General features: G+C 48.5%; 1 protein-coding gene across 4 annotated transcripts in view; it reads left to right on the top strand.

Moving 5' to 3' along the window:
- RGS9 (regulator of G protein signaling 9) overlaps positions 1-23,476 on the top strand; it is a 94,553-nt gene that overhangs the window by 19,946 nt on the left and 51,131 nt on the right. For all 4 annotated transcript variants that reach the window (XM_008012065.3, XM_008012064.3, XM_008012063.3 and 1 more), the window contains exons 2-8: positions 1,561-1,657; positions 6,171-6,221; positions 7,639-7,745; positions 7,956-8,007; positions 8,274-8,332; positions 10,423-10,499; positions 15,612-15,693. In XM_008012065.3, coding sequence (XP_008010256.1) covers positions 1,582-1,657; positions 6,171-6,221; positions 7,639-7,745; positions 7,956-8,007; positions 8,274-8,332; positions 10,423-10,499; positions 15,612-15,693 — 504 coding nt within the window. In that variant the 5' untranslated portion in view covers positions 1,561-1,581. The remainder of the gene's footprint in view (positions 1-1,560; positions 1,658-6,170; positions 6,222-7,638; positions 7,746-7,955; positions 8,008-8,273; positions 8,333-10,422; positions 10,500-15,611; positions 15,694-23,476) is intronic.

The following is a 23,476-nucleotide window of genomic DNA, read 5'->3' as shown; positions in this document are numbered from 1 at the left end:
TGAGGAGGGAGCCAAATTGGTCTCTTGGGAAGACTGGCCCAGGTAGAGGGAATAGCCAGAGCATGGGACCCACCCAAGGCTGGCTGGGAGTGTCCTTGGTATGGCTGGGGGAAGGAAGGTGGCCAGTGTGGCTGGATCAGAGGGAGCTGGTGGGGAGTGGTAGGAAAGAGGTCAGAGAGGAAGGAGGTCCCGAACATGTAGACCAGTAGGGAAACTTTATCATTTACTCGGTGTCAAGTGGCCCTTGCAGTGGAACAGCCACGCAGAAGAGTGACATATTCTAAAATAATGGAAAATCCATCTGCCTGCTCTGCTGAGAGTACGAAGAGTGGGAGTGTTAAGGGTTGAAGCGCTGTCATTTCTTTTCTTTTTTTAAAAAGAGACAGGGTCTCGCTCTGTCACCCAGGCTGAGTGCAGTGGTGCGATCATAGCTCACTGTAGCCTGGAACTCCTGGGCTCAAGTGATCCTCCTGCCTCAGTCTCCCAAGTAGCTGGGAACTACAGGCATGTACCACCATGCCCAGATAATTTTTAAGTTTTTCGTAGAGGCAAGACCTCACTATGTTGCCCAGGCAGGTCAGAAACTCCTGGACTCAAGCGATCCTCCCACCTCTGCCTCCCAGAATTTGGGATTACAGGCGTGAGCCCCTGTGCCTGGTCACTGTTGTTTCTTACCTGGGCTGTATGCAATAGCTTTGAAGAGGTCACTGCACTTTTCTCTACCTCTGCAAACTTCTTCATACTTCTTACTTCATGTTCTTCTCTCTGTCATGGGCCACGTTTCCAAAATGCTCTCCAGGAACAGTCACTGGAACAAAATCCACACTGCAGGGGTGGCTTTGAGGTCCATGTGATCTGGCCTCCACTGGCTATTCCAGCCGCAACTCCTGCTGTTTTTTGTTCCACTAACCCTGGGAGCTGTCATCCTTCCACGCCTTTGCCCAGCACTTTCTGTCCAGCAAAATCCTTTCTTTTTTTTTTTTTTTGAGAGAGAGTCTTGCTTTGTTGCCCAGGCTGGAGTGCAGTGGCGCGATCTCAGCTCACTGCAAGCTCCGCCTCCTGGGTTCACGCCATTCTCCTGCCTCAGCCTCCAGAGTAGCTGGGACCACAGGCGCCCGCCACCACGTCTGGCTAATTTTTTTGTCTTTTTTGATAGAGACAGGGTTTCACCATGTTAGCCAGGATGGTCTCGATCTCCTGACCTCGTGATCCGCCCGCCTCGGCCTCCCAAAGTGCTGGGATTATAGGCGTGAGCCACCGCGCCCGGCCCAGCAAAATCCTTTCTCGTTAAGCTCCATCTTTCCTTAAAAGCCACCCCAGAATCTCCCAGTCAGGATGAATGTGCGAGTCTTCACACCAGGGATGGGATCTGTGGTTGTGGAGCACACCTTAGTCCTGGCTGCGTTAGAGTCACTCAGTGCCCACCTGGCTCCTGTACCAGATGGGGAACCCCGGGGTCCGCCTTTGCGTTTTGAGACCCCTCTCAGTGCAGTGGAAATGGCCCTGCACAACTTTCAAAACTGTTCTCATCAGTCGGCTTTTTCACCTTCTGTCTTACAGATTGAAGCGCTCGTGAAGGACATGCAGAACCCAGAGACAGGGGTCCGAATGCAGAACCAGAGGGTCCTGGTCACCAGCGTTCCTCATGCCATGACAGGTGATGTAGCTTGCACTTTAGTCTTGGCCCGGTATAGACCCCAGAGGCCCAATATGGCCTACCTCCTGTATTTGTAAAAAACTTTATTTCTGAATAAAGTTTTATTGGAACATATCCATGTTCACTCATTTACGTATTGTCTATGGCTGCTCTTACACTACAATGGCAGAGTTAAAATATATAGTTGTGGACAGGCACAGTGGCTCACATCTATAGTCCCAGCACTTTGGGAGGCCAAGGCAGGTGGATCACCTGAGGTCAGGAGTTCGAGACCAGCCTGACCAACATGGGGAAACCCCATCTCTACTAAAAATACAGAAATTAGTCAGGCGTGGTGGTGCATGACTGTAATCCCAGCTACTTGGGAGGCTGAGGCATGAGAATCGCTTGAACCTGGGAGGCAGAGGTTGCAGTGAGCCAAGATCGCACCACTGCACTCCAGCCTGGATGACAGAACAAGACTCCCACAAAGCTGAAATGTTTATTTACTATCTAGCGCTCTGCAGAGTACATTTGCTGACTCCTGGACTAAAGTCTTCCTCTGAGGAAGGGGTTAGGAGGGAGAAAAGGACTCAACAGGTCATTTCCTGAAGCCATTCCTCCCAGAAGTTCATTTTAGAAACCTTCACTGTCATTTTTTGTTTGTTGTTTTGTTTGCTTTGTTTTAATGAAACCAAGTAGCAGGAAAAAAAAAAAAATACTATTTAGCAGAAAAAAGTTGGCCTTTGTTTTGCTCCACCTTCTACCTTCTAATTCATTTCAGGCCCTTCTCAACTGCCCTTTCGGGATGATGCCACTGTCTCCTCTCTCTCTCTCTGTGTGTTGGGGGGGTGACATGCCTGCAGAGCATCATTTGGGGATATTGGCAAGAGGGGCTGGACACCAAACTAGGAGAGCATTTTGGTTAATGTGTTACCTGTTTTCTGATCTTGATTTTGCAGTAAAGACAATGTTTCATACTTAGGTGTATTGCCTGCAGAAGCAGACAGCTTCTCATAGCCCAAGCCAGGGCCTCACCACTGCTGTGCTCAACGTGAGGCCTCCCTCTATGCCACCCCTGACCTGACTATTTATTTTTCACTCAAGGTGCCCTAGTCTTTGCAGAGACAAGCTGGCTCACAGCCTCCCCTTTCCCTTTCTGACTGCTTAGAAGAAAGGATGCCCCCATCAGCAATGTGTCACTCAGGTTTCCTTGCGTGCAAGCAACAGAAGACCCACTCTTTTGTTGGAGCAAAAGGGGAATTAATTGAAACGCTATAGAGCAGCTCATGGAGGAAAGGAAACATTGATAAGCCAGACTTTGGAAAGGCTAAGAACCAGAGTAGCTCTGGGCACCCAAAGAGTGGAAACAGTGGGCAGACTTTTCAGGGTGCCTTTGCATCCCCCATCACCTCAGATGCAACCGGGACAATTCTTCCTGAAGGCATCCCTGACCCCGTCCCCCTCCCTGCCTCTGATTGTCATTAATTTTGGCCTGAATTCTCCACTGGACTGGGGCCCTTCGAGGAAAAGTATCTTGTCTTGCTCATCTGGGTAACCCCAATGCTTAGCAGAGCTGTGTTTGTAACAGATGGTTAGTAAAAGTTTACTGAATGCGTGAGTCACTTCTTGTCTGTCATTGTGTGGAGAGTGCAGGATTAAATCCTTCAGGTGTCTTTTCTAGCTATAGCCCTGGTCTCAGTTTACTCTCTCCATTGTTTTGTTTGTTTGTTTGTTTGTTTGTTTTGAGACAGGGTCTCATGCTGCCTTCCAGGCTGGAGTGCAGTAATGCAGTTATGGCTCACTGCAGCCTTGACCTGCTGGGCTCAAGTGATCCTCCTGCCTTGGTTTTCCAAAGTGCTGGGATTGCCAGCTCAAGTCTTCACAGCTGGCCAGTTTTCTCATTTTTAATGCAAGAATAGCAATCCCTCCCTAAGGGAACGAGTGCAGGAAGGAAGTGAGAGACTGTTGTGCAGGTGCTGAGTGTGCAGTGGGTGCTGGATGGTGGTGGTAGCTAGCGCTTGCCCATGCGTTGTCTGTTAACACCCACGATAAAGTTAAGGGTGGATATGACTGCCCACTTTTTGCACATGGGGCTGTGGAGACCAAAGAGTTTCAGCAACTTGCCTTCATGTCCTTAAGCTCATTTCATGAGTGAACTTGAATTTCAGCCCAGCAGTGTGACTCCAGAGTCCATATATATATATATATTTGTTTATTTATTTATTTAAAATTTTTACTTTTATTTATTTATTTTTTTTGAGACAGGCTCTTGCTCTGTTGCTCGGGCTGGAGTGCAGTGGTGCTATCTTGGCTCATTGCAGCTTCTGCCTCCTGGGTTCTAGCGATTCTTGTGCCCCAGCTCTGAAGTAGCTAGGATTATAGGCGCCCACCACCACTCCCAGCTAATTTTCGTATTTTTAGTAAAGATGGGGTTTCACCATGTTGGTCAGGCTGATCTCAAACTCCTGACCTCAGGTGATCCGCCTGCTTTGACCTCCCAAAGCGCTGGGATTACAGACATGAGCCACCGCGCCCAGCCCAGAGTCCATATTCTTATCCACTGTCAGTGTGCACCAGCTGCTTTCCTTCCTTGCGCACGGGGCACACTTGGTTCCTGGATTTGGGCGAGGTTGCCCATCCTGCCATGTTTTTCCTTGTTCCTCCTGCACAGGTGAATTCCAGCTGCTGTAGAAACAACACAGGGAGAAGCCCTGGTCCTGCAACATCAGCACCGATAAAAACAAATTGTTTAACTTCTTGGATGGCAGGCGTCCCAGGGCTTCCTCGGGACAAAGGTGACTGATGGGGGAGCCTGAGCAGTCTGCCATGCTGTCAGCACAGACTGTGTGGTACAGAGGCTGGTGGCACCATAATCTCATTTGATCTATTTCGGGAGGCAGTCAAGTGGATGAGAAAGCCCTCAGCTCCTCGGTGGAGAGAGCTAATCAGTCTGATGTCTGCCTGGGTCTGTCTCTCTCTGCCTGCGCAACGCTGTGTAGCATTTAAAGAGAGAGACTTGGTGTGGAAAGTCTAAACACCTAGTCCTAGGATTTTAAGTAGGAGTTTAGATGAAGGATTTTGCTTTTGAACAGCCAACCAGGAGTGAATGATGCTAAGAACAACAGAAGCAGAACCATGGAAAGCCACGATGGTGTGCATGCGGACACTGACGGAGATCATGGCTGGACATTTGTGTCCCAGCGTGTGGGCATGAAGGGAGGAATTGCAGGTTGTCTATACCCAGTCATGGTCATAGGCAGGCAGTTATGCCCAGAGAGTATGTATGTGGGTCATAAGAAGAAATGTCCCTGCACCACCTCCGAGGAGGGAAGTATCATTGACAATTATCCAGACATAAGAACACAGGCAGTGGGGTGTCAATCCTGGCCCTCTTCTTTGGTGTGTTTTGTGGGCCTGTTCCCATGCAGCTTAGCCTTTGGAAAGCAGGCTAAGACTGCTGGAAATGTGACCACTGGCGTCTGCATGATGGCCTCTGTGATGGGGTGCTTCGTTCCAGGGCACCTTGTCTGTCTTCTGAGATGCTCTTACCTTGTGCCTAGGAGGCGTACCTTCTGCTTGTGAGGCCAGAGGGCCCAGGCTGAGGAAAGGGGCTCAGAGCTTCTGTGGGGGTGTATGTCACCTCTGGGCTTGTTGATGGAACTTGGCTTGCCTTGACCCTTAGACAAATCTGAATCCTTGAGGGGAGCGGGTGGGTGGGACAGGTGCACGGGTACACATTCTCTCCTGCCTCCAAGCCTACATCTCCTGCTGTTTTTCATGCCAGTTTTTCACTTTTTTTTTTTTTTTGGTGTGTGTGTGTTGTTCCCAAGCCAGCCCCTAAGATTTGCCAGGCCTGGGGTGAGGGTACACATGGAGCCTTCATTCCATCATCTAAAGTTATAAATCAACTAGGATAGGTCCCATCTTCCTACCCTGACAAAAGTACCTTCACAACGTCATGGAAGGCCAGGTTCAAGTTTAGAGTTTTCTGACTCCTCGGAGTTCTGCCTGGGAACTTGGGGAGATGGAGAGCCAGCCCCAGCCCCCAGCCTGTCCTCTTCCCATCCCTGGGTCTGTTTTACTTCCATGAGTCCTAGCTTGGTCCAGAGCCCTGCAAACGACTTGCCTCAGGTCTGCTGTGTGTGTGTGTGTGTGTGTGTGTGTGTGTGTGTGTGTGTGTGTTTAGACTTAGTCTATTTACTATTTAGTTAGTGAATAATAGTCCATGCACAAGTTATTGTCAAGTAAAAGGTCAATAAGAGACGATAAAGATGAAGTGTGTGTGGGCGGGGGCTGGGCCGGGCAGTGTGGTGTTAAGTTGCACATCTGCTGGAGTGAGATCATGGATAGCCTTGAATTACAGGCTGCAGAGTTGGGACTGAACATGATGAGGTGGGGGTTTCCGAAGGTTCTGAGCAAAGAGGAATGAAATTGCAGCTGAACAGGAAGGAGACCAGTCAGGCAACAGCGTGGAGGAGCAGGGATATGTCAGGAGGCTATGACGATAACCGCAAACGTCTCTGTTTTGCAGGAAGTGATGTTCTGCAATGGATCGTCCAGCGGCTTTGGATCTCCAATCTGGGTGAGAGCTCATCTGGCAGTCAGTTATCCAGGACAGCTGTGTGTACAGCACCATGGGAGAAACTAAATAGAGACTTAGCCTGTGTTTCTGAGAAATTTGCATTTTAATTGGAGGGTCATGACCTTCGAGTGTAAAACTGCCAGAATCAAAAGCAAAGGCAGGATAATTTGGGGACAAAAGAGTTATTTTATACCAAATATTTAGAGCATAAATAACAGGGATAAGTGGGGAGGACTCAGTTAAGAAAGTCCTGGAGGGGGTGCTGTGTGTAGCTGGTCTTGAAAGAAGTGATGCTTGTGAATTGGTGAAGAGGAGCTCTGAGGGTCTTCCTATAAGGGGACACTAGCAAGAACAATGGTCTAGAAATGGAATGAGCGGAAAGTGGAGGCGCGACAAGAGAGATTGAGAGTCATGGCTCCAGATGGCTATGGAGGGTGGCAGAGGGGTGGAAGAGCACCTGAAGATCTGGGAGATAGGCAATAGGTAGCCACAGACAATTTTCCAGCATGGCCGTGTGCATGATACTCGTATTTCAACTAGGGTGCCTGGCAGCAATTTAGAAGATGGATTGGAGCAGAAAGAAACTGGAGGGGATTTCACACTAGAAAATAGGCTGTTGGTACAATGAGGCATACAACTTTAGGACTTGGTCTTTGACGGAGGGAGCGAGACCTGGAGAGGGAGGGTTGGGGAGGAGGTCTTCCCACACCTTGGAGGCTGAGCTATGGGATGGGGAGATGGGTTGAGTCCTTGGGCTGGGGGTTCCTGCAGGAATGGAGGGATGGAATCCCCTCCAGAGGATGGAAAGACATCTGCTTTCATTGGTGCTTTGGAGAGAGAACCAAAGAAGTTTGTCCTTTAATTGATATAATTGATAAACAAGGCTGTGCTTCCAAATAAACTGGAGCAGGGTAGGAATTAAAGTGAAATGGGAAGGAGAGGACCTGGGATCAGGTAGAGGTGAGCTTGGGATAGAAGTTGGCAATAAACATGGTGCTCCTCGCTCATTCTTTGAGTGACAAAGTGTCCGTTGGTCCAACAGAGACATTTTCTTCCCAGTCCTGTGACCTTTCCCAGACACAATGGGCCTACAGAGGCTTCTCTAGGCCTTCCTTAACCGTCACCCGCTGCAGCAGACCACCTGTGGGTTCTGTTAACATCCAGGTTTCCTAGTTCCCATCCAGACTTACTGAGTTGTCATTCCTGAGGATAGGACCTGGGAGGTCCTCCTTTTAGTGTGCAACCCAGCTGATGCTTGTCCACAGCCAAGTTCAGGAACCAGTGTCCTCACTGCTCATGAGATGCAGTGCTGCTAGGAAGGGGAACCTGTCCTGGAGTTTGGGGTGCCGTGGGGGCTGGCAATGAGCTCCTGTCTCAGCCCTGCTCTTAACATCTGTGTCTGAACTGCTTTTCCCAGAGGCACAGAACTTGGGCAACTTTATTGTCAGGTATGGCTACATTTACCCCCTGCAAGACCCCAAGAATCTCGTTCTCAAGCCTGATGGCAGCCTCTACCGATTTCAGGTGAGTCTTGGCCTTGACCTTGGCTGTTCATATAGGGTTGATCTCATTTGAAAAGATCTCATTTGTAAAGGTCGGGTTCATAGTTTCACAGATCAGGACTTCAGAAATGGTGGAGGGGGCTAAGGTGGTTCGATTTCTTTAGTCACAGAGTTGGGGTCCATTGAGTCACAATCCAGTTTTAAAGTGTGGTTTCCCTGGTTTCTTTTGCAGACACCATATTTCTGGCCCACCCAGCAGTGGCCAGCTGAAGATACCGATTACGGTAAATACTTCAGTCACAACTATGCCTTTGGTAGTGCTTAACATGCTGCTTATTTACTTGCTGCATTTTGGTGACATTTGTCTTGCTGTCATCATGACCTTTATGTCAGTCCGCATCTGCACTGGGCATGTCCCCAGGGGCAAGGGACTGGGTGTGCTGAGCATTCTCTCCCCCACTCTAAGAGCAGCAGCCTCAGGCTCAGGGAGGCTGCAGATGGGGTTTTGAAAGATGATGATGATGGAAAATGTCATTGCTTTCTTTTCCAGCCATCTATCTGGCCAAGCGAAATATCAAGAAGAAAGGAATTTTGGAAGAATATGAAAAGGTATGGAGGTGCTTTTAAGTAGAGGTTATTATAATTGAGTGGAATATAGTTTTGAGCTGTACTTTCCTCATTCTCACATCACTACATTCATATGCGCCCTCATGATCCATCCAGCCAGCCAGCCAGCTAGCCATCCTTTTACTAATTAGAAGCAGCTAACTGAAGTAAATTCTTTCCCATGTCTAACTTTAGTTTGTCTTGCTGTAATTTAAGCCCTTACCTCAGTGGCTACTGGGCACACAGTGGCTCCCTGCTTCCTTTTGCCATCCCAAAACAATGTGACATAATTAATATGTACTCTAATGGACAACCCTTGGTTAACAGATTTGAACTTGAATTTTTTTTTTTTTTTTAAGACAAAGTCTTGCTCTGTTGCCCAGGCTAAAGTACAGTGGCATGATCTCAGCTCACTGCAACCTCCACCTCCCGGGTTCAAGCGATTCTCCTGCCTTAGCCTCCCAAGTAGCTGGGATTACAGGCATGTGCCACCACGTCTGGCTAATTTTTGTATTTTTAATAGAGATGTGGTTTCACCATGTTGGCCAGGCTGGTCTCGAACTTCTGACCTCAAGTGATCTGCCTGCCTCGGCCTCTCAAAGTGCTGGGATTATAGGCGTGAGCCATTGTGCCTGGCCTGAACTTCAATTTATGATGGGAAAACAATAGTACTGTATAGACTTTTGTTTTAGGCTAGGTGAGTCCAATTTCCCAAAGAACATACGCTAGCCCCCAAAAGGCTAGAATTTCTGGGCAGAGGGTGAAAATCTTGCTGTGTTCTTTTATTTATTTATTTATTTATTTATTTATTTATTTATTTATTTCTGTGACAACATCTTGCTCCATAACCCAGGCTGTAGTGCAGTGATGCAGTCTCGGCTCACTGCAACTTCTGTCTCCTGGGCTCAAGCCTCAGCCTCCCTAGCAGCTAGGACTACAGGGGCACACCACCACACCCAGCTAATTTTCGTATTTTTTTGTAGAGACAGGGGGCCCAGGCTAGTCTCAAACTCCTGGGCTCAAGTGATCCACCCACCTCAGCCTCCCGAAGTGCTGGGATTACAGGAGTGAGCCACCATGTTAGGCCATGTGTTTTTATTCTTACAGGCACGTTTTCAGAAAGGCCGGCTTATCTTTGGTTTATCTTAGGGTTTATTTTTGTGAATTTATGATGCTCTGTTGCTGAATAGTGAGTTTCCAGGTTGGATGCGGTGGCTCACGCCTGTAATCCCGGCATTTTGGGAGGCCAAGATGGGAGGATCACTTGAGGCCAGGAGTTCAAGACCAGCCTGGCAACATAGTGAGACCTTATCTCTACGAAAGGTTAAAAAATTAGCCAGGTGTGGTGGCATGCACAGGTAGTCCTAGCTACTGAGGCAGGAGAATGGCTTGAGCCCAGCACTTTGAGGTTGCAGTGAGCTATGATTGTGCCACTGCACTCCAGCCTGGGCAACAGAGTGAGACCCTGTCTCAGAAAAAAAAAAAAAAAGATTTTCAAATTCTTTTTCTTCTTTGATGCTTTCTTCCTAATCAGATTTGGAATTTATTTATTTATTTATTTATTTGAGACAGAGTCTCGCTCTGTCACCCAGGCTGGAGTCCAGTGGTGCGATCTCAGCTCACTGCAAGCTCTGCCTCCCGGCTTCACGCCATTCTCCTGCCTTAGCCTCCTGAGTAGCTGGGACTACAGGTGCCCGCCACTACGCCCGGATAATTTTTTGTATTCTTTTTAGTAGAGACCGGGTTTCACCATGTTAGCCAGGTTGGTCTCAATCTCCTGACCTTGTGATCTGCCTACCTTGGCCTCCCAAAGTGCTGGGATTACAGGCGTGAGCCACCGCGCCCGGCCGGGATACATTTATTTTTACAAAAGCGAAGAAAAGCAATAAAAGTGAGGCTTCTTATGAAAGCGTTTTGAGAATTCAGCTGCTCTTTGAGTGAACACCAGGGTAAAACCAGCTCAGACACCATCAGGCTGGGTCCATTGTTGCCATGAGCCAGGGGTGTGCCCTTGTTAACTTAGAGTTTGTTGCCCTGTGGCACATGGCATATGTCTTGGGGCTTACTGTTCTCATTTTGTTTTTCTTCTCCAGGAAAATTACAATTTCTTGAACCAAAAAATGAACTATAAGTGGGACTTTGTCATTATGCAGGCCAAAGAGCAGTACAGGTGAGTGAAAGGAGACCGTGCTTATCCTCTCGATGTCTTTCCTCCCTCTCTTCCTTCTTTGTTTCTTTTTATTTATTTAATTTTATTTTATTTTTTAATTTTTTTTGAGACAGAATCTTGCTCTGTTGCTCAGCCTGGAGTACAGTGGCGTGATCTCGGCTCACTGCAACCTCTGCCTCCTGGGGTCAAGTGATTCTCCTCCCTTGCCTCCCAAGTAGCTGAGATTACAGGCGCCCACCACCATGCCCAGCTAATTTTTGTTTATTATTATTATTATTTGTATTTTTAGTAGAGATGGAGTTTCACCATGTTGGCTAGGCTGGTCTCGAAGTCCTGACCTCATGATCGGCCTGCCTCAGTCTCCCGAAGTGTTGGGATTACAGGCGTGAACCGCTGCACCTGGACTCTTTCCTTTTATTAAAATAAACTTGTTCTTGAGCATTTGTGTGCCTAACACTGGGCTGGGCAGGGGGAATAAAAAGACACAGTCTCACAGGTCAGGCAGATGAAGGAATAGGCTATGGTGCTGCTGAGAGATGAGGGCCACCTGGCTGGGGTTTTCAGAAGGAGTCGTAGAAATGGCATTGAACCCGGGGAATGCATAGGAGGGGTCCAGGTGAAGGATGGCCGTTGTGGAGGAAGAGGAGAGGTGTGGTGGGAGGAAGGGGCTCCCAGCAGGCAGAACCAGAGCCTGGAGGCAGGAGTGTGCCCACTTCAAGCAGTTCCTTGCAGGTGCATCTGAGAGTGCAAAGTGTGGAACTGGCAGAAGTTAGCAGGATGTGAACTAGAGATGTTAGCAAGAGCGGATCGTGAGAGGGCTTTGTGCTGAGGGCCACAGGGAGGCACAGAATGATGTTTAAGCAGGGGAGGGATACACAGTGATCAGATTTGCGTGTCAGAACCACGCCTCGCTCACTTGCCTTTGCCTGTTGCCATATCAGAACTGGAACTGGAAGTCCCCTCCAGGGCTCTGCCTTAACGAGAGCCGGATGCAGATATTGGGGACAGGGAGTGGTAGGGAGAGGGTGTCTGTCATGACAAGGTTAGGCTATCATAACAAACAGCCCCCGACTCTCAGGGGCTGGAAGCCGTAAGGTCCATTTCTTGCTGGTGCTCCCCATCCACTGTGGGGCAGCTGGGACCCTGACATGCTTTCCCCACCTCCAGGTCCCATGCAGAAGAAGCAGCACCATCTGGGCTTTGTGCGTTGCTTAGCAGGGACAGGGATTTCCTGTGTGTATCAGAGCAGCACTGTCATCCTGCTCATGAGTCACAAGGCAAAGCAGGTCAACTTCAAAGGTTGGTGGGTGGGGACATAGAATCCTACCAGGTGCCTGAGAAGAGGGACAGCTGGGAACATCTGGTGACCCGCACCGGTGATTACCAAAAGCGATGATCCCCCGGTCCGACCTCACTCACTGTGACAGTCCTGGATCCAGGAAGGTCTAGACTTGCTGGTGCTCAGCTGGGCTGGATGGGGAAGACCTGATTCTCACCCAGCAGCCTAGGTATTGGAATAGTGATGAACACTATTTACGGGACAGCTGGTCCGGGAAAAATAGATTCTTATGGCAGAATAGCTTTATTGCCCTGCATGGGGGAAAATATGTTCTTAGGGTTTAGAATCAGGTAGAACATCAGTGAGAGAGCCGCCACTACTCGTTAGCCACAAGCATGTTTTTACCTGGGCACGTTTGAGGCGAAACAACATGGGTTATCTTTAATCACTTACATTTGCTCATAAAGCTTCATGTGGTGAGTTTTTGGGTACTGTCTCCCTTTATGTTGGTGTGGGGAAATACCATAGTAATTATTGTCACCCTGCATTTCTACAAATGGGGAAACTGAGGCTTAGGGAGGTGAAAGTTACTTAGCTGAGGTCACTTGGTGAGATGATGGTAGAACTTGGGCTGATATTACTTAATTCCATTTGTTGCACCAGTTTTGAGTTTCTGATGGGTTCCAGGACTAGGCTGGGCTTCAGGGACATGGGTGGGTAAGATGTGCCCCTCTCCCTCAGCTCGTCCATCCCCTCCTCCTCCTGTCTGCTCTGAGCAGGACGATCCCAGCAACCCACAGGACTGTGAACCCTGATATCTGCTTTTCTGGGCACTCTGGGTGCTCTTGCAGCTCAGAGCTGTTCTCAGTGATCCCTGCAGGTCCACCACCAAGGCCTTGGCCTCAGCTGGGATAAAGCTCTGTGCTGCCCAGATCCTGGGACATTCCCCTCTTCCGTTCTTCCAGGTGCCTTGGAATGAGTGATTCCTAAAAGGCTTGCTCCACTTGAGATGACTTTTTCCTGCTAATTTTATGGCTTAAAGGCTCCTCTGATTTCAGATTTAGGGTCTCAGCACAAAACGAGGTTGACCGTGTAGGTTGGCCCATGAAGTAGTCGTTTTGTTATGCTGAGTCCCATCTTCCAAGTTCCACACTCAGCATCCAGCTACTTACTCAAGATCTCACATTGCTATCAAACCTCAGACTTACCTTGTCCATATTCGAATATGTCTTTCCCTCACTCTCCAAACCTCTTCCTCCAGTATCACCCATATCAGGACCTCTACTGCCGCTACCCTGGTTGAACCAACCTCACCATCACCTGAACCATGGCAACATCCTCCCGACTGGCCTCTCTGCTCCCAATTTGCCCCCGTGTTTGAAACACAAATAAGATCACCTCACTCCATCTTCTCTAGCTATCAGGGAGAACACTCACTTCCAATGTAACTTCCACAAAGAGGCTTTTCTGATTAGCTGCATTCAGATCATCCTAAAGTTAGTGGCTCAAAACAACAATTATTTTATTATGTGTCCTGATTTCTATAGGTTAGGGATTTGGGAATGTCTTGGCTGATCAATTCTGACTCAGAGTCTCTTGAGTGGTTGCTGGCAGATGGCTGGAGCTGGCGTCCTGGAGCAACTGGGGGCTGGCTGGCATTTCCTGCTCTCTTCTTGTAGCATCTCTTTGTGATCTAGCTTGAGCTCCCTCACAACATGGCTGCATCAGGGAGGGTTGTTAGATAGCTTACAGGTGTTTGGGGACTTCAAGACCACATATTCCAGTAAGGAGGGTGACAGCTGTCCCACCTTTTATGGCCCACCCTCAGAAATTGCAGTGCCATGCCTGACTTCCCATGTTGGCAGAAACCACCACAAAAATCCCACCTGGCTTCAAGGGGAGGAGACGTAGACCCACATCTGTCAACGGAAAGAGTGTCAAAGAATTATAGACATATTTAAAAATCACCACAGAGGCCATCCCTGATGCTCCATGATGGTACCCTGAATGTTTCCTTATGGCACATAATGCAATTTGCAATTCTGTATTGATTCTTTGACTGTGTATGTGATGTTTAGTTTAAAAGCTACTCAAGGACAGGGACTATGTTTGGTTCACCAGCAGACTCCCCGTGCTTGGAACTTAGTGGAAGATCAATGAATACGTGAATGAACGAACGAACGAATGAATGAATAATTAAGCAGATGCTGTTGCTGAAAAAATCGCAATATGACAAACGAAAGTAATTCCTAGGTTACTAACTCTCTTGCATTCCGTTGATCACAACTCTCCTCTAATAACATCTGTCACAGAAAAGCAGAAGAGCAAAGCCGGAAAGGACCCATGGGGTAAATCAGAGAGTGACTCTATTTGCCAGGCTTTCCAGCATTGTGGAAACTCTGTAATGCCTCAGGTCAGTTGTGGCCCATGCTCCTGAGGTCAGGGGCTAGTTAACCTGGTAGAAAAATCCAGTTAGGCTGTCAAGGGGAAGTTTGAAGACAGTGTTTGTATTTAATTTCCAGAGGAGCCTGACGGAACGCCCAAATGAAATGGCGCTGTTCACCCATCTGGCTCCCTGAGTGTTATGATGTTTTTCACAGTATGTTAATGGGGAGATGAATCCGCCGACTCTGTCTAGCAGACGGCATGTGCGTCATCCCACGTTGCCTGGGAAAACAAGCATTAACAAGTGTGAGCGCGGGTCGCCGTGGAAATGGTACAGAAGGGGGCCCATGGCAGGATCATTAGTGTTACTTTGCCCCTGGAGGAAGAAGGCCCTGCATCGTTTTCCATCCAGAGTGGGAAAGGGAGAGAGACTGAGAGATAAAAAGCAAAATAAACAGCTTTTTTTTTTTTTTTTTTTTGAGACAGAGTTTTGCTCTTGTCACCGAGGCTGGAGTGCAGTGCTACAATCTCGGCTCATTGCAACCTCTGCCTCCCAGGTTCAAACGATTCTCCTGCCTCAACCTCCTGAGTAGCTGGGATTACGGGTGCATGCCACCATGCCCGGCACATTTTTGTATTTTTAGTAGAGACAGGGTTTCACCATGTTGGTCAGGCTGGTCTCGAACTCCTGACCTCAAGTGATCTGCCCGCCTCGGCCTCCGAAAGTGCTGTGATTACAGGCATGAGCCACAGCTCTGGGCCATAAATAGCCTTTTATAGCAATAAGGTGTGCTCAGAAAAACCCCTGATGTGGCATGAACTCTTTGCAGTGGCAGAGTAGAAGTCACAGGCAGGGAGGAGAGAGGACTCCCCAGGCCAGCATCTTCCTTGTCACCATCCCACAGGTGGGATGCCCAGACGTTGACTATGTTGTCTGCCCAAACAGGGAAAAGTTAAGAAGCCAGGAGGTCAAATGCCAGAGGGTCACCCATGTGCACTTCGCTCCAATGTTGATGTTGGTGGAGTTGGTTTGATTTAGGGCTCGTGGCAGCAGTGTGATCTCAGTGCAGCACTGTGCTATCCAGGGGAGTTAGACCCTGGCCAGACTCCCACGTGCAAGTGCCACTTGTGCCAGTTGCTGGCAGTGTGACCCTGGTGGGCTGGTGGGGCATTCACCCCCTCTTTGTTTCAGTGCCGTGAACTTTGAAGTGAGAAAAGGCCACTGGGAGGATTAAGTGGAATTAAAAGAGTTAATCCGTGTCAAAGTGGTTAGAAGGGTGCTAGTACTTAAGTGTGATGTCAGCGCTTGCTGTGTTCATTACTATTACAGTATACGTGAATTACTTGGGCAGGTTGGGAGAGGGGTCTAGGTCATCAGGAATCGGCGGCATCACTAATCAAAAGATACAAAGTCTTCCTGGCCTTAAATGTGGCTTTTGGCTTTTCAGGGCTGGAAAGGAGAGGAACAAAGCAGACAGATATGCCCTGGACTGCCAGGAGAAGGCATACTGGCTGGTGCACCGATGCCCGGTGAGTATCCTCCTGCCTGGTGTCCTCTGTCTCTTCCTGTGCCGCCCACTTCCATCCTGTGCTCTCCATGCCTATTTCCAACTCTTCTTTCTCTAGGGTGAGAATTGGATCAGCAGGAGGAGCTGCTCAGTGTCGGGTTAGCATCCCAGGGCCTCTTGACCAGAAAAGGAAGTTCTCTGTCTGGATGGGGTCTGCTCATGGCCCATGTGTTGGTGTTAGGTAGGGAGGGACCTGAATGAATTTGTCTTTTATGAGGGCTGGGACTTTTTTTTTCTTTTTTGCTAGGATATCATACCTTGGGAAAGGAATATAAGGAGAAAAAATTAGAATGTAGGCCCCAATGGAGGCTCCAATGCAGAAAAATAGAGTCCCGTGAGAATGGAAACTGCATGGCCAAAGTTCTCCTTGGTGTCTCCTGCTCCCTCGCCTTTTCCTCTCCTAGACCCAGTTCCCAGCAGCTGAGATGGGAGGAGAAGAAAGAATACGTCTGTGTCGAGCTGCTTCTTGCTTGGAGCACACTGAATCTCTGGCTTTGGGACTTTCAGTGGCCTAGAGAGACAAGCTGTACGGAGCTGGTGTAACTTGCCCCAGATCATCACTGGGAAATGGTAGCCTCATTCCGCAGCACACAGAAGTGGGCTCTGACTGCCACATACTGGGATTAACTCTGCTGCCTCAGTTTCCTCCTGTCTCAGCCCCCTGTGCTGCCTATTGGTCAGAGGAGGTAGGAGATGTGAATGAGATTCTGGAAACCAAAGAGTTACAAAGAAATGTTCTTCCTCCTCTTCCTTTAGCTTCCTTGCCTGCCAGGTATTAGACATTCTCAGAACCAGAAAGAGAACTGAGTGAGGCCTGGTGTCAGAGTTTATGGATTTTTGAACTTCAAGCCCATCTGATTTTGGTTGCTTTGCTTATTTTATTTATATACTCAAAACAGATTCTCCTAAGGTGTTCCACCCTATAGGGGCATGGGTTTGGATGCTGTGTTGCTGAGGTTAAGGTTCTGAGGTTGATCCCCAAGCAGCTTGTTTGATTTTTTCTTGGCTTCAGGATTTCTCCTCTAGGGAAACCAGTTTATAGATGCCTGACACAAGTATCTGGGGGCTGGGTGACAGAGAACAGGGTCCTGGAGACAAGCACCCCTTCTGGTTGGTAGCGTAGAAGCTCTCTGTATGAGAAGGAGCCTCACATTGCTCGTGTGTTCCAGAAGCACTCTGTGGTGAGAATAAGGAGACGTGGTGGATATGCCACATTTGGCAAGACACCTTGGTGCCCAGTGGCACCATGCCTGAGGGAACTCTGGTTCTTTCAAGGTAAAGAATGGCTTCTATATTATATGCAGAGACTCCTCACTGTGGGATTGCCCATGTGACTACATTCCTTGCAAAGTGACATGGACTAGCTATGCAGTAAAATGAAAAACTGATCAGCCAGGTTCTTCTCAGTTCTCCTGGGGTAAGCTCTCAGCCCCCACCAGGCTAGTGGCTGAGTGGCTCTTCACAGCATGATGCGGAATCACATAAATATGACAACGTGTCTCTATGACCACCACCTCCCCACCGCCCATCTCCGCCACCATGACTGTCATCCCACCTCCCACTCCCTCACCTCCCTTATCTCCCTGACCTCTACCACATCTCTTATTTCCACTTTCACCACCACCTCCACCACCCTTATTGTCATCGTCATTGTGGTCATTGTCACCATCACCATCACAGTAGGCGTGAACTGAGAGCGCCCAGTGTGCTGAGCCTTCTGTATTCTTCTTTTTTTTTTTTTTTTTTTGAGATGGAGCCTTGCTCTGTCGCCAAGACTAGAGTGCAGTGGCACGATCTCGGCTTGCTGCAACTTCCACCTCCCGGGTTCAAGTGATTCTACTGCCTCAGCCTCCTGAGTAGCTAGGATTATAGGCGCGCACCACCATGCCCAGCTAATTTTGGTATTTTTAGTAGAGATGGGGTTTCACCATGTTGGTCAGGCTGGTCTCGAACTCCTCACCTCGTGATCCGCCCGCCTTGGCCTCCTAAAGTGCTGGGATTGCAGGTGTGAGCCACCGCGCCCGGCTGCCTTTTGCATTCTTATTGAACCTTTGCAGCCCTGTATGGAAGGGCTTATTATTATTCTCATTTTACTGATAAGCAAGTGAAAGCTCAAGGATGTTGCTAATTTGCCCGAAGTTACACAGCTAGTAAGTGCCAGAGGGTCTGAACCTACATACCGCTGACTGTGGCACCCCTGCGCCGACTTAGCCCTGTGCACTTCTGCCTCTCAGGCAATGTCGTGTGATGTCTTGGCGCAGTTCAGTCCTTTGGTAACCTCCTGGGTCATTAGAACGTTGCCTGGGTCACTGCTACTCTAAGAAGCTAAATGCCTGGGTCCACACGTGCCTGGTCCCTCTTTGACAGCACTGGGGACCCAAGTTCAGCTTGAGGCTTTGATGAACTCAGAGTGGTCCTAGAACTTCCAGGACATAAAACTGCTCCCCACATCTAACCTCTTTCATGACTGCTCCCTAAGCGAAAACCAGACCAGTAGTCAAAGATGAGGCAGGAGAGTGCAGTGGCCCCACTCTCTGCGATTTTCTTAAAATTCTCCCCATCTCTTGATGGCCTGTTGGCCTGAGGGGGTGGAAGATAGCGTTTTTGAAGAGCATCTCAGTCTAGAAATTGAGCAATCTGACTGACAGGCTCAGGAAGCCCCGGAGCTCACAGACTGCCAGACTGTTTCCAGGAGACCCAAACAAACCGTCAGTTCAATGGGAAAAAAAGCCAGCCAAGGCAAACAAAGCACTTGGCGCTGTGGAGTGTCATGGCCACTCCGTGTCAGACTGTAACCAACAGTTGTAGAGTGAGACGCGGCCTGCCATTACTGAACCAACTCATTCACTTGTTCATTTGTCTGTTCATTGATCCATGAAACCTTCATTGAGCCTTGACTTTGTCCCAGGGATGGGGTTAGGTGCTGGGTGTGAAATAACAGTCAAGAGTCATTGAGTGCTCTTCTGTGCCTGTATTAAGCTCTTGGCACAGATGACCTCATTGACGTCCAATGCTATGATATAGGGAATATCACCATCCCCATTATTCAGATGGAGAAATTGAGGCTCATTGAAGTTCAGTTGCCTGCTCAGTTCTGGGAGAGGAAGCCACACCTTTCTGATGGCAAAGCCTGATATGCTACTTCTGTGCAAGGAGGCCCCACCCGTGGTCCCTCTCTCAGCTCAAGGAGCTCAAAATCCAAATTGCTGAAGCACAGGTGAGTAACACTCTCTCAGAGATAAGACCTAAATGCAGAAGGGGCATAGCGAGAGGTGGTTGATTTAGAAAGGCAGGGAGAAATGTCTGATAGATGCTGTATCAAGGAGATCATCACTGGCAAAGGCCAAGACCCCACGTGGGTGGTGGTAGTTGAGGGCTCTGACCTGAATTCCTACCCAGAGCCCAAATGACACCTGTGATTCAGCATCCTGTAATGAAGGAAACTGATGTTCCTCACCCGTTTTTTACCCAAATGGTACCAAGTACAGATCTGAGCACGATGCAAACAACAGTAAGTTTTGTAAATGAACAAAGGGAGAAAGTGCTCCCTCAGACAGTCATGTGGAGGCCTTCCCTGCATCTTTGCTGTGCCATCTGTGACTTCCTGCCTCCCAAGGATGTAGTCTGAGGCTGCTTCCTGGTGGTGGGTGTGCTAAATCAAGTGATCCCTTATCTGCATATCAAGCTAAATGACCCTTGTTTCAACCACATATGCAGACACTTGGCAGAGATGTCTGCCCTCCATTTCCCATTGAGGTTGGGCTAAATGTCCAACCATGGAAAATGGCAAAATAAATTGAGGTATATTAACATGATGGAACATTGTGAAGCTATTCAAATAATATTTTCAAAGGCCATTCATTGACCTAGGAAAATGATCTGACATATAATGTGTTTTTTTGTTTGTTTGTTGTTTTTTGTTTATTTTTGAGACACAGTCTCACTCTGGGGTACAGTGGCATGGTCTCGGCTCACTGCAACCTCTGCCTCTTGGGTTCAAGAAATTCTCCTGAATCAGCCTCCTGAGTAGCTGGAATTATAGGTGCCTGCCACCACACCTGGCTAATTTTGTATTTTTAGTAGAGACGGCGTTTCACCATGTTGGCCAGGCTGGGCTTGAACTCCTGACTCCATCTTGGCCTCCCAAAGTACTAGGATTCCAGGCGTGAGGCACTGTGGCGGCCTGACACATAATATATTATAAAACCAGGGTGGGTGGAATGCTCCATGTGCTGTGGTCCAGGAAAAAAAATAAAAAAGTTAACGTATATTTTGTGAATATCTGCTCTATGCCGGGTACTTACTAGGCAATGGGGATATTTGGATTATGAGCCAAGACAGACATTGCCCATGACCTCAAGGAGTTTCCTGTAGTCTGGTGGAGAGACAAGGACTAAAATGATTAAACCAATGAATGAGTAACATGCAGAATGCCGCAGCAGCTGGTAGGAGGCAGGGACCCTGTGTCCAGTTGGTGGTCAGGGAACATGGAACACAGGATGTGGAGAGTGACATTCAAGCCAAGATCCTCTAGGAGCTGACTTTCCTAATGCTGCAATGTAAAATTATCTCCCTGTTTCACCTCAACTCTATTTCTTTCTTTCTTTTTTTTTTTTTTTTTGAGACAGAGTCTCGCCCTGTTGCCCAGGCTGGAGTGCAATGGTATGATCTCAGTTCACTGCAACCTCCGCCTCCCAGGTTCAAGCGATTCTCCTGCCTCAGCTTCCCAAGTGGCTGGAATTACAGGTGTCTGCCACCTTGCCTGGCTAAGTTTTTGTAACTTTAGTAGAGATCGGTTTTTCACTATGTTGGCCAGGTTGGTCTCGAACTCCTGACCTCATGATCTATCTGCCTCAGCCTTTCAAAGTGCTGAGATTACAGGCATGAGCTACCACGCCTGGCCTCATCTCTATTTCTTTCCCCTGTCTTATTTTGTTTAGAAAACGAGTTAGTGTTTTACTTATTATTTGTTTTCTATTCCATGCATCAGAAAAGTCTGATACTTTTGGGAAGAGAGTGAAGCTAAGAGAAGGAGGGGCGGGGGGACACGGTGGAGTGCCACCGAGAAGTGACCATCAGCTCCCACACTGGCCCTGCTCTGTATGTGGGTTCCTGGGAACGTCGCCTCCTCACCAGCAGTTGTCACGAGTACAGGAGCTCCTTTCCTGACCTGAACGATGAGGCATTGAGCAAATTGCCTCTTCGGCTTACACCCAAGGGATGTTGTTGGCGGTGGCAGGGTCACACCCTGGTGTTCACAGTTCCTCAGGATGAAGGAGGGGAGCTTGCAGGTCTCTGAAGGCTTCCTGCGTGAGGCACCAGGGCAGAAAGCGCCTGCTGCCTCCTTATCTGTGGGCGGCACACCGCAGGATGCATTGGCTGCCCTTACTTCCTGGGTGCTAACAGTCAGTCCTGGTTATCTTCACCTGAACACCCTGTTATGTGCCAGAAACTGCGTCAGCAGCGCTCTGGTGATGATCACAGTGGATCAAAGACTTTACACTACCTGATGAATGAAGAAATGGATGAATGAAAGGAGCCTGGGGGTCTCTGAAACCAGCAGAGGCAGAAAGGCAGCCCCCTCATGAGTTTCGAGGGCAGGGAACTGGAAAAGGACCACGGCTTGATTGGGAACGACTGAGACTCAAGGGCTGCTGCCCACAGAGGCTCAAGAGCCAAGGCAGCAGCCGCCAGAGGACTGTGCCTGGCTGTTCTGTAGGGGAGGCGTGGAGAGCCAGGTTGGGGCTGGAGCTGGACAGGCTGGCAGAATCATGAAGCTCAGTGGGTGGCTGTGGATCTGAGAGTCTAAGGCCGTCTGGTCTGGGCAGCTGAGGGCACAGAGGAGTCTGTCTCAGTTATGCAGTGCACTGTTGAGCACTGGGGCAACCAAATTTATGTCAGAGCCTGGGGCACGTTGGAAGGGAAGAACTAGATAACGAATTCAAGACTTGAGCAGATGACCACACTGAAGTCACTGAGGCAGTGAGCACCTGTGGAAGAGCAGCCGGACAGTGGTTGTAGGGCGTCATGGGCACAGGCTGTGTGTGTGTGTGAGTGTGAGTGCATGTCAGTGTGTCTGGGTCTGCATGTATGTGAGTGAGGGTGTGCGAATGTATGCGTGCGAGTGTGTGTACATGTGTGCATGTATGTGAGGATGTATGTGTGTCTGTGTGTTGGCGTGTCAAGGTGTGAATGTATGTGAGCATGTGTATGTATGTGTGAGAGTGTGTGTAGATGTGTGCATGTAAGTGAGCATGTATGTGAGTATGAGTGTGCATATGTATGTGTGAGAGTGTGCCTAGGTGTGTGCATGCATGTAAACATGTATGTATGTGTCAGTGTGCACATATATATGTGTGAGTGTGTGTGAATGTGTGCATGTGTGAGCATGCATATGTGTGTGCATGTATGTGAGCATGTTTTTGTGTATTCATTCTCATAGTGCTATAAATACTCAAGACTGGGTAATTTATAAAGGAAAAAGGTTTAATTGACTCAGTTCTGCATGACTGGGGAAGTCTTAGGAAACTTACAATCACGGTGGAAGGGGGAAAGGCACGTCTGACATGGTGGCAGGCGAGAGAGAGTGAGTATGTGAAAGAGGGACTGTCAGACACTTATAAAACCATCAGATCTCATGAGAACTCACTATCATGAGAACAGCATGGGGGGTACCACGCCTATAATCCAATCACCTCCCACCGGGTCTCTCTCTCAATCCCTGGGGATTATGGAGATTACAATTCAAGATGATATTTGGGTGGGGACACAGAGCCAAACCGTATTAATGTGTGTATATGTGTGTCAGGTCATGCATGTATGTCAGCATATGTGGGTGTGCATATGTACATGTGGGAATATGCGTAGGTGTGTGCATGTATGTGAGCATGCATGTGTGTAAGTGTGCCGGTGTGTCAGGGCATGTATGTTATGTGAGCATGTGTGAGTATGAGTATGTATGTATGAGAGTGTGTGGGTGGTGTGAGTGTGAGAGTGTGTGAACATGCCAAAGTGGGTGTATGAAGTCTGTCTTCAGTTATGCAGGGGGATTTCTCCATAACAGATTCAGGGGGCAACTCCTAGAACCCTTTTTGGCAAAGACACTGACTTTGCTGAGCCCCTGCCATGTGAGGTTAGATCCCATGGTGTTATGCTTTCAAGACACCTGTCTCAACTGTAATTTATCCTTTGTGTGATTAATTGCTGAGTGGCTACCTCCCCCTTGAGACTGGGAGTGCCTCAATATGCCTGCTGGGGAGCAGTGGTCTCGGGGCACACTCACTATGGGCTCCCCAGGGCTCAGCACAATGTCCGGCACATAGGAAGTACCCCATAGATATTTGCTGATCAAGATCCACTTGTAACAACTAGGGTAAGGATGGCTGTTCCCTTTCCCTGTCCTCCTCCCCACCCACTTTCTATTGCCTTCTCCTTTCTCTTCCTTGTGTCGTCTTGTCTGCACGTATTTGCCTCCATGGTAGCCTAATGAGCTAGGTTGCTAGCAAATAAAATACAGGAAATTTGATTGAATTTGAATTTCAGATAAACAACAAATAATTTTTACGTAAATGTATTTTGTATATTTAGTATAAACATACAATAAGCATCAAAATATTGGGGCAGAAATTATTTGCCATTTATCTTAAATTAACTGGACTTCCTACATTTTATCTGGAAGTCTTACGTCTGAGCTAAAACCCAGTCTGATCCCATGGATGAGGCTGAATCTGATGGCAAGAAAGCCC

The sequence above is a fragment of the Chlorocebus sabaeus genome, chromosome 16, assembly GCF_047675955.1.
Source record: "Chlorocebus sabaeus isolate Y175 chromosome 16, mChlSab1.0.hap1, whole genome shotgun sequence".
In the NCBI taxonomy this organism is placed as follows: domain Eukaryota; kingdom Metazoa; phylum Chordata; class Mammalia; order Primates; family Cercopithecidae; genus Chlorocebus; species Chlorocebus sabaeus.
The sequence above is the reverse complement of the archived record's forward strand: the minus strand, read 5'-3'. Positions and strand labels throughout refer to the sequence as shown.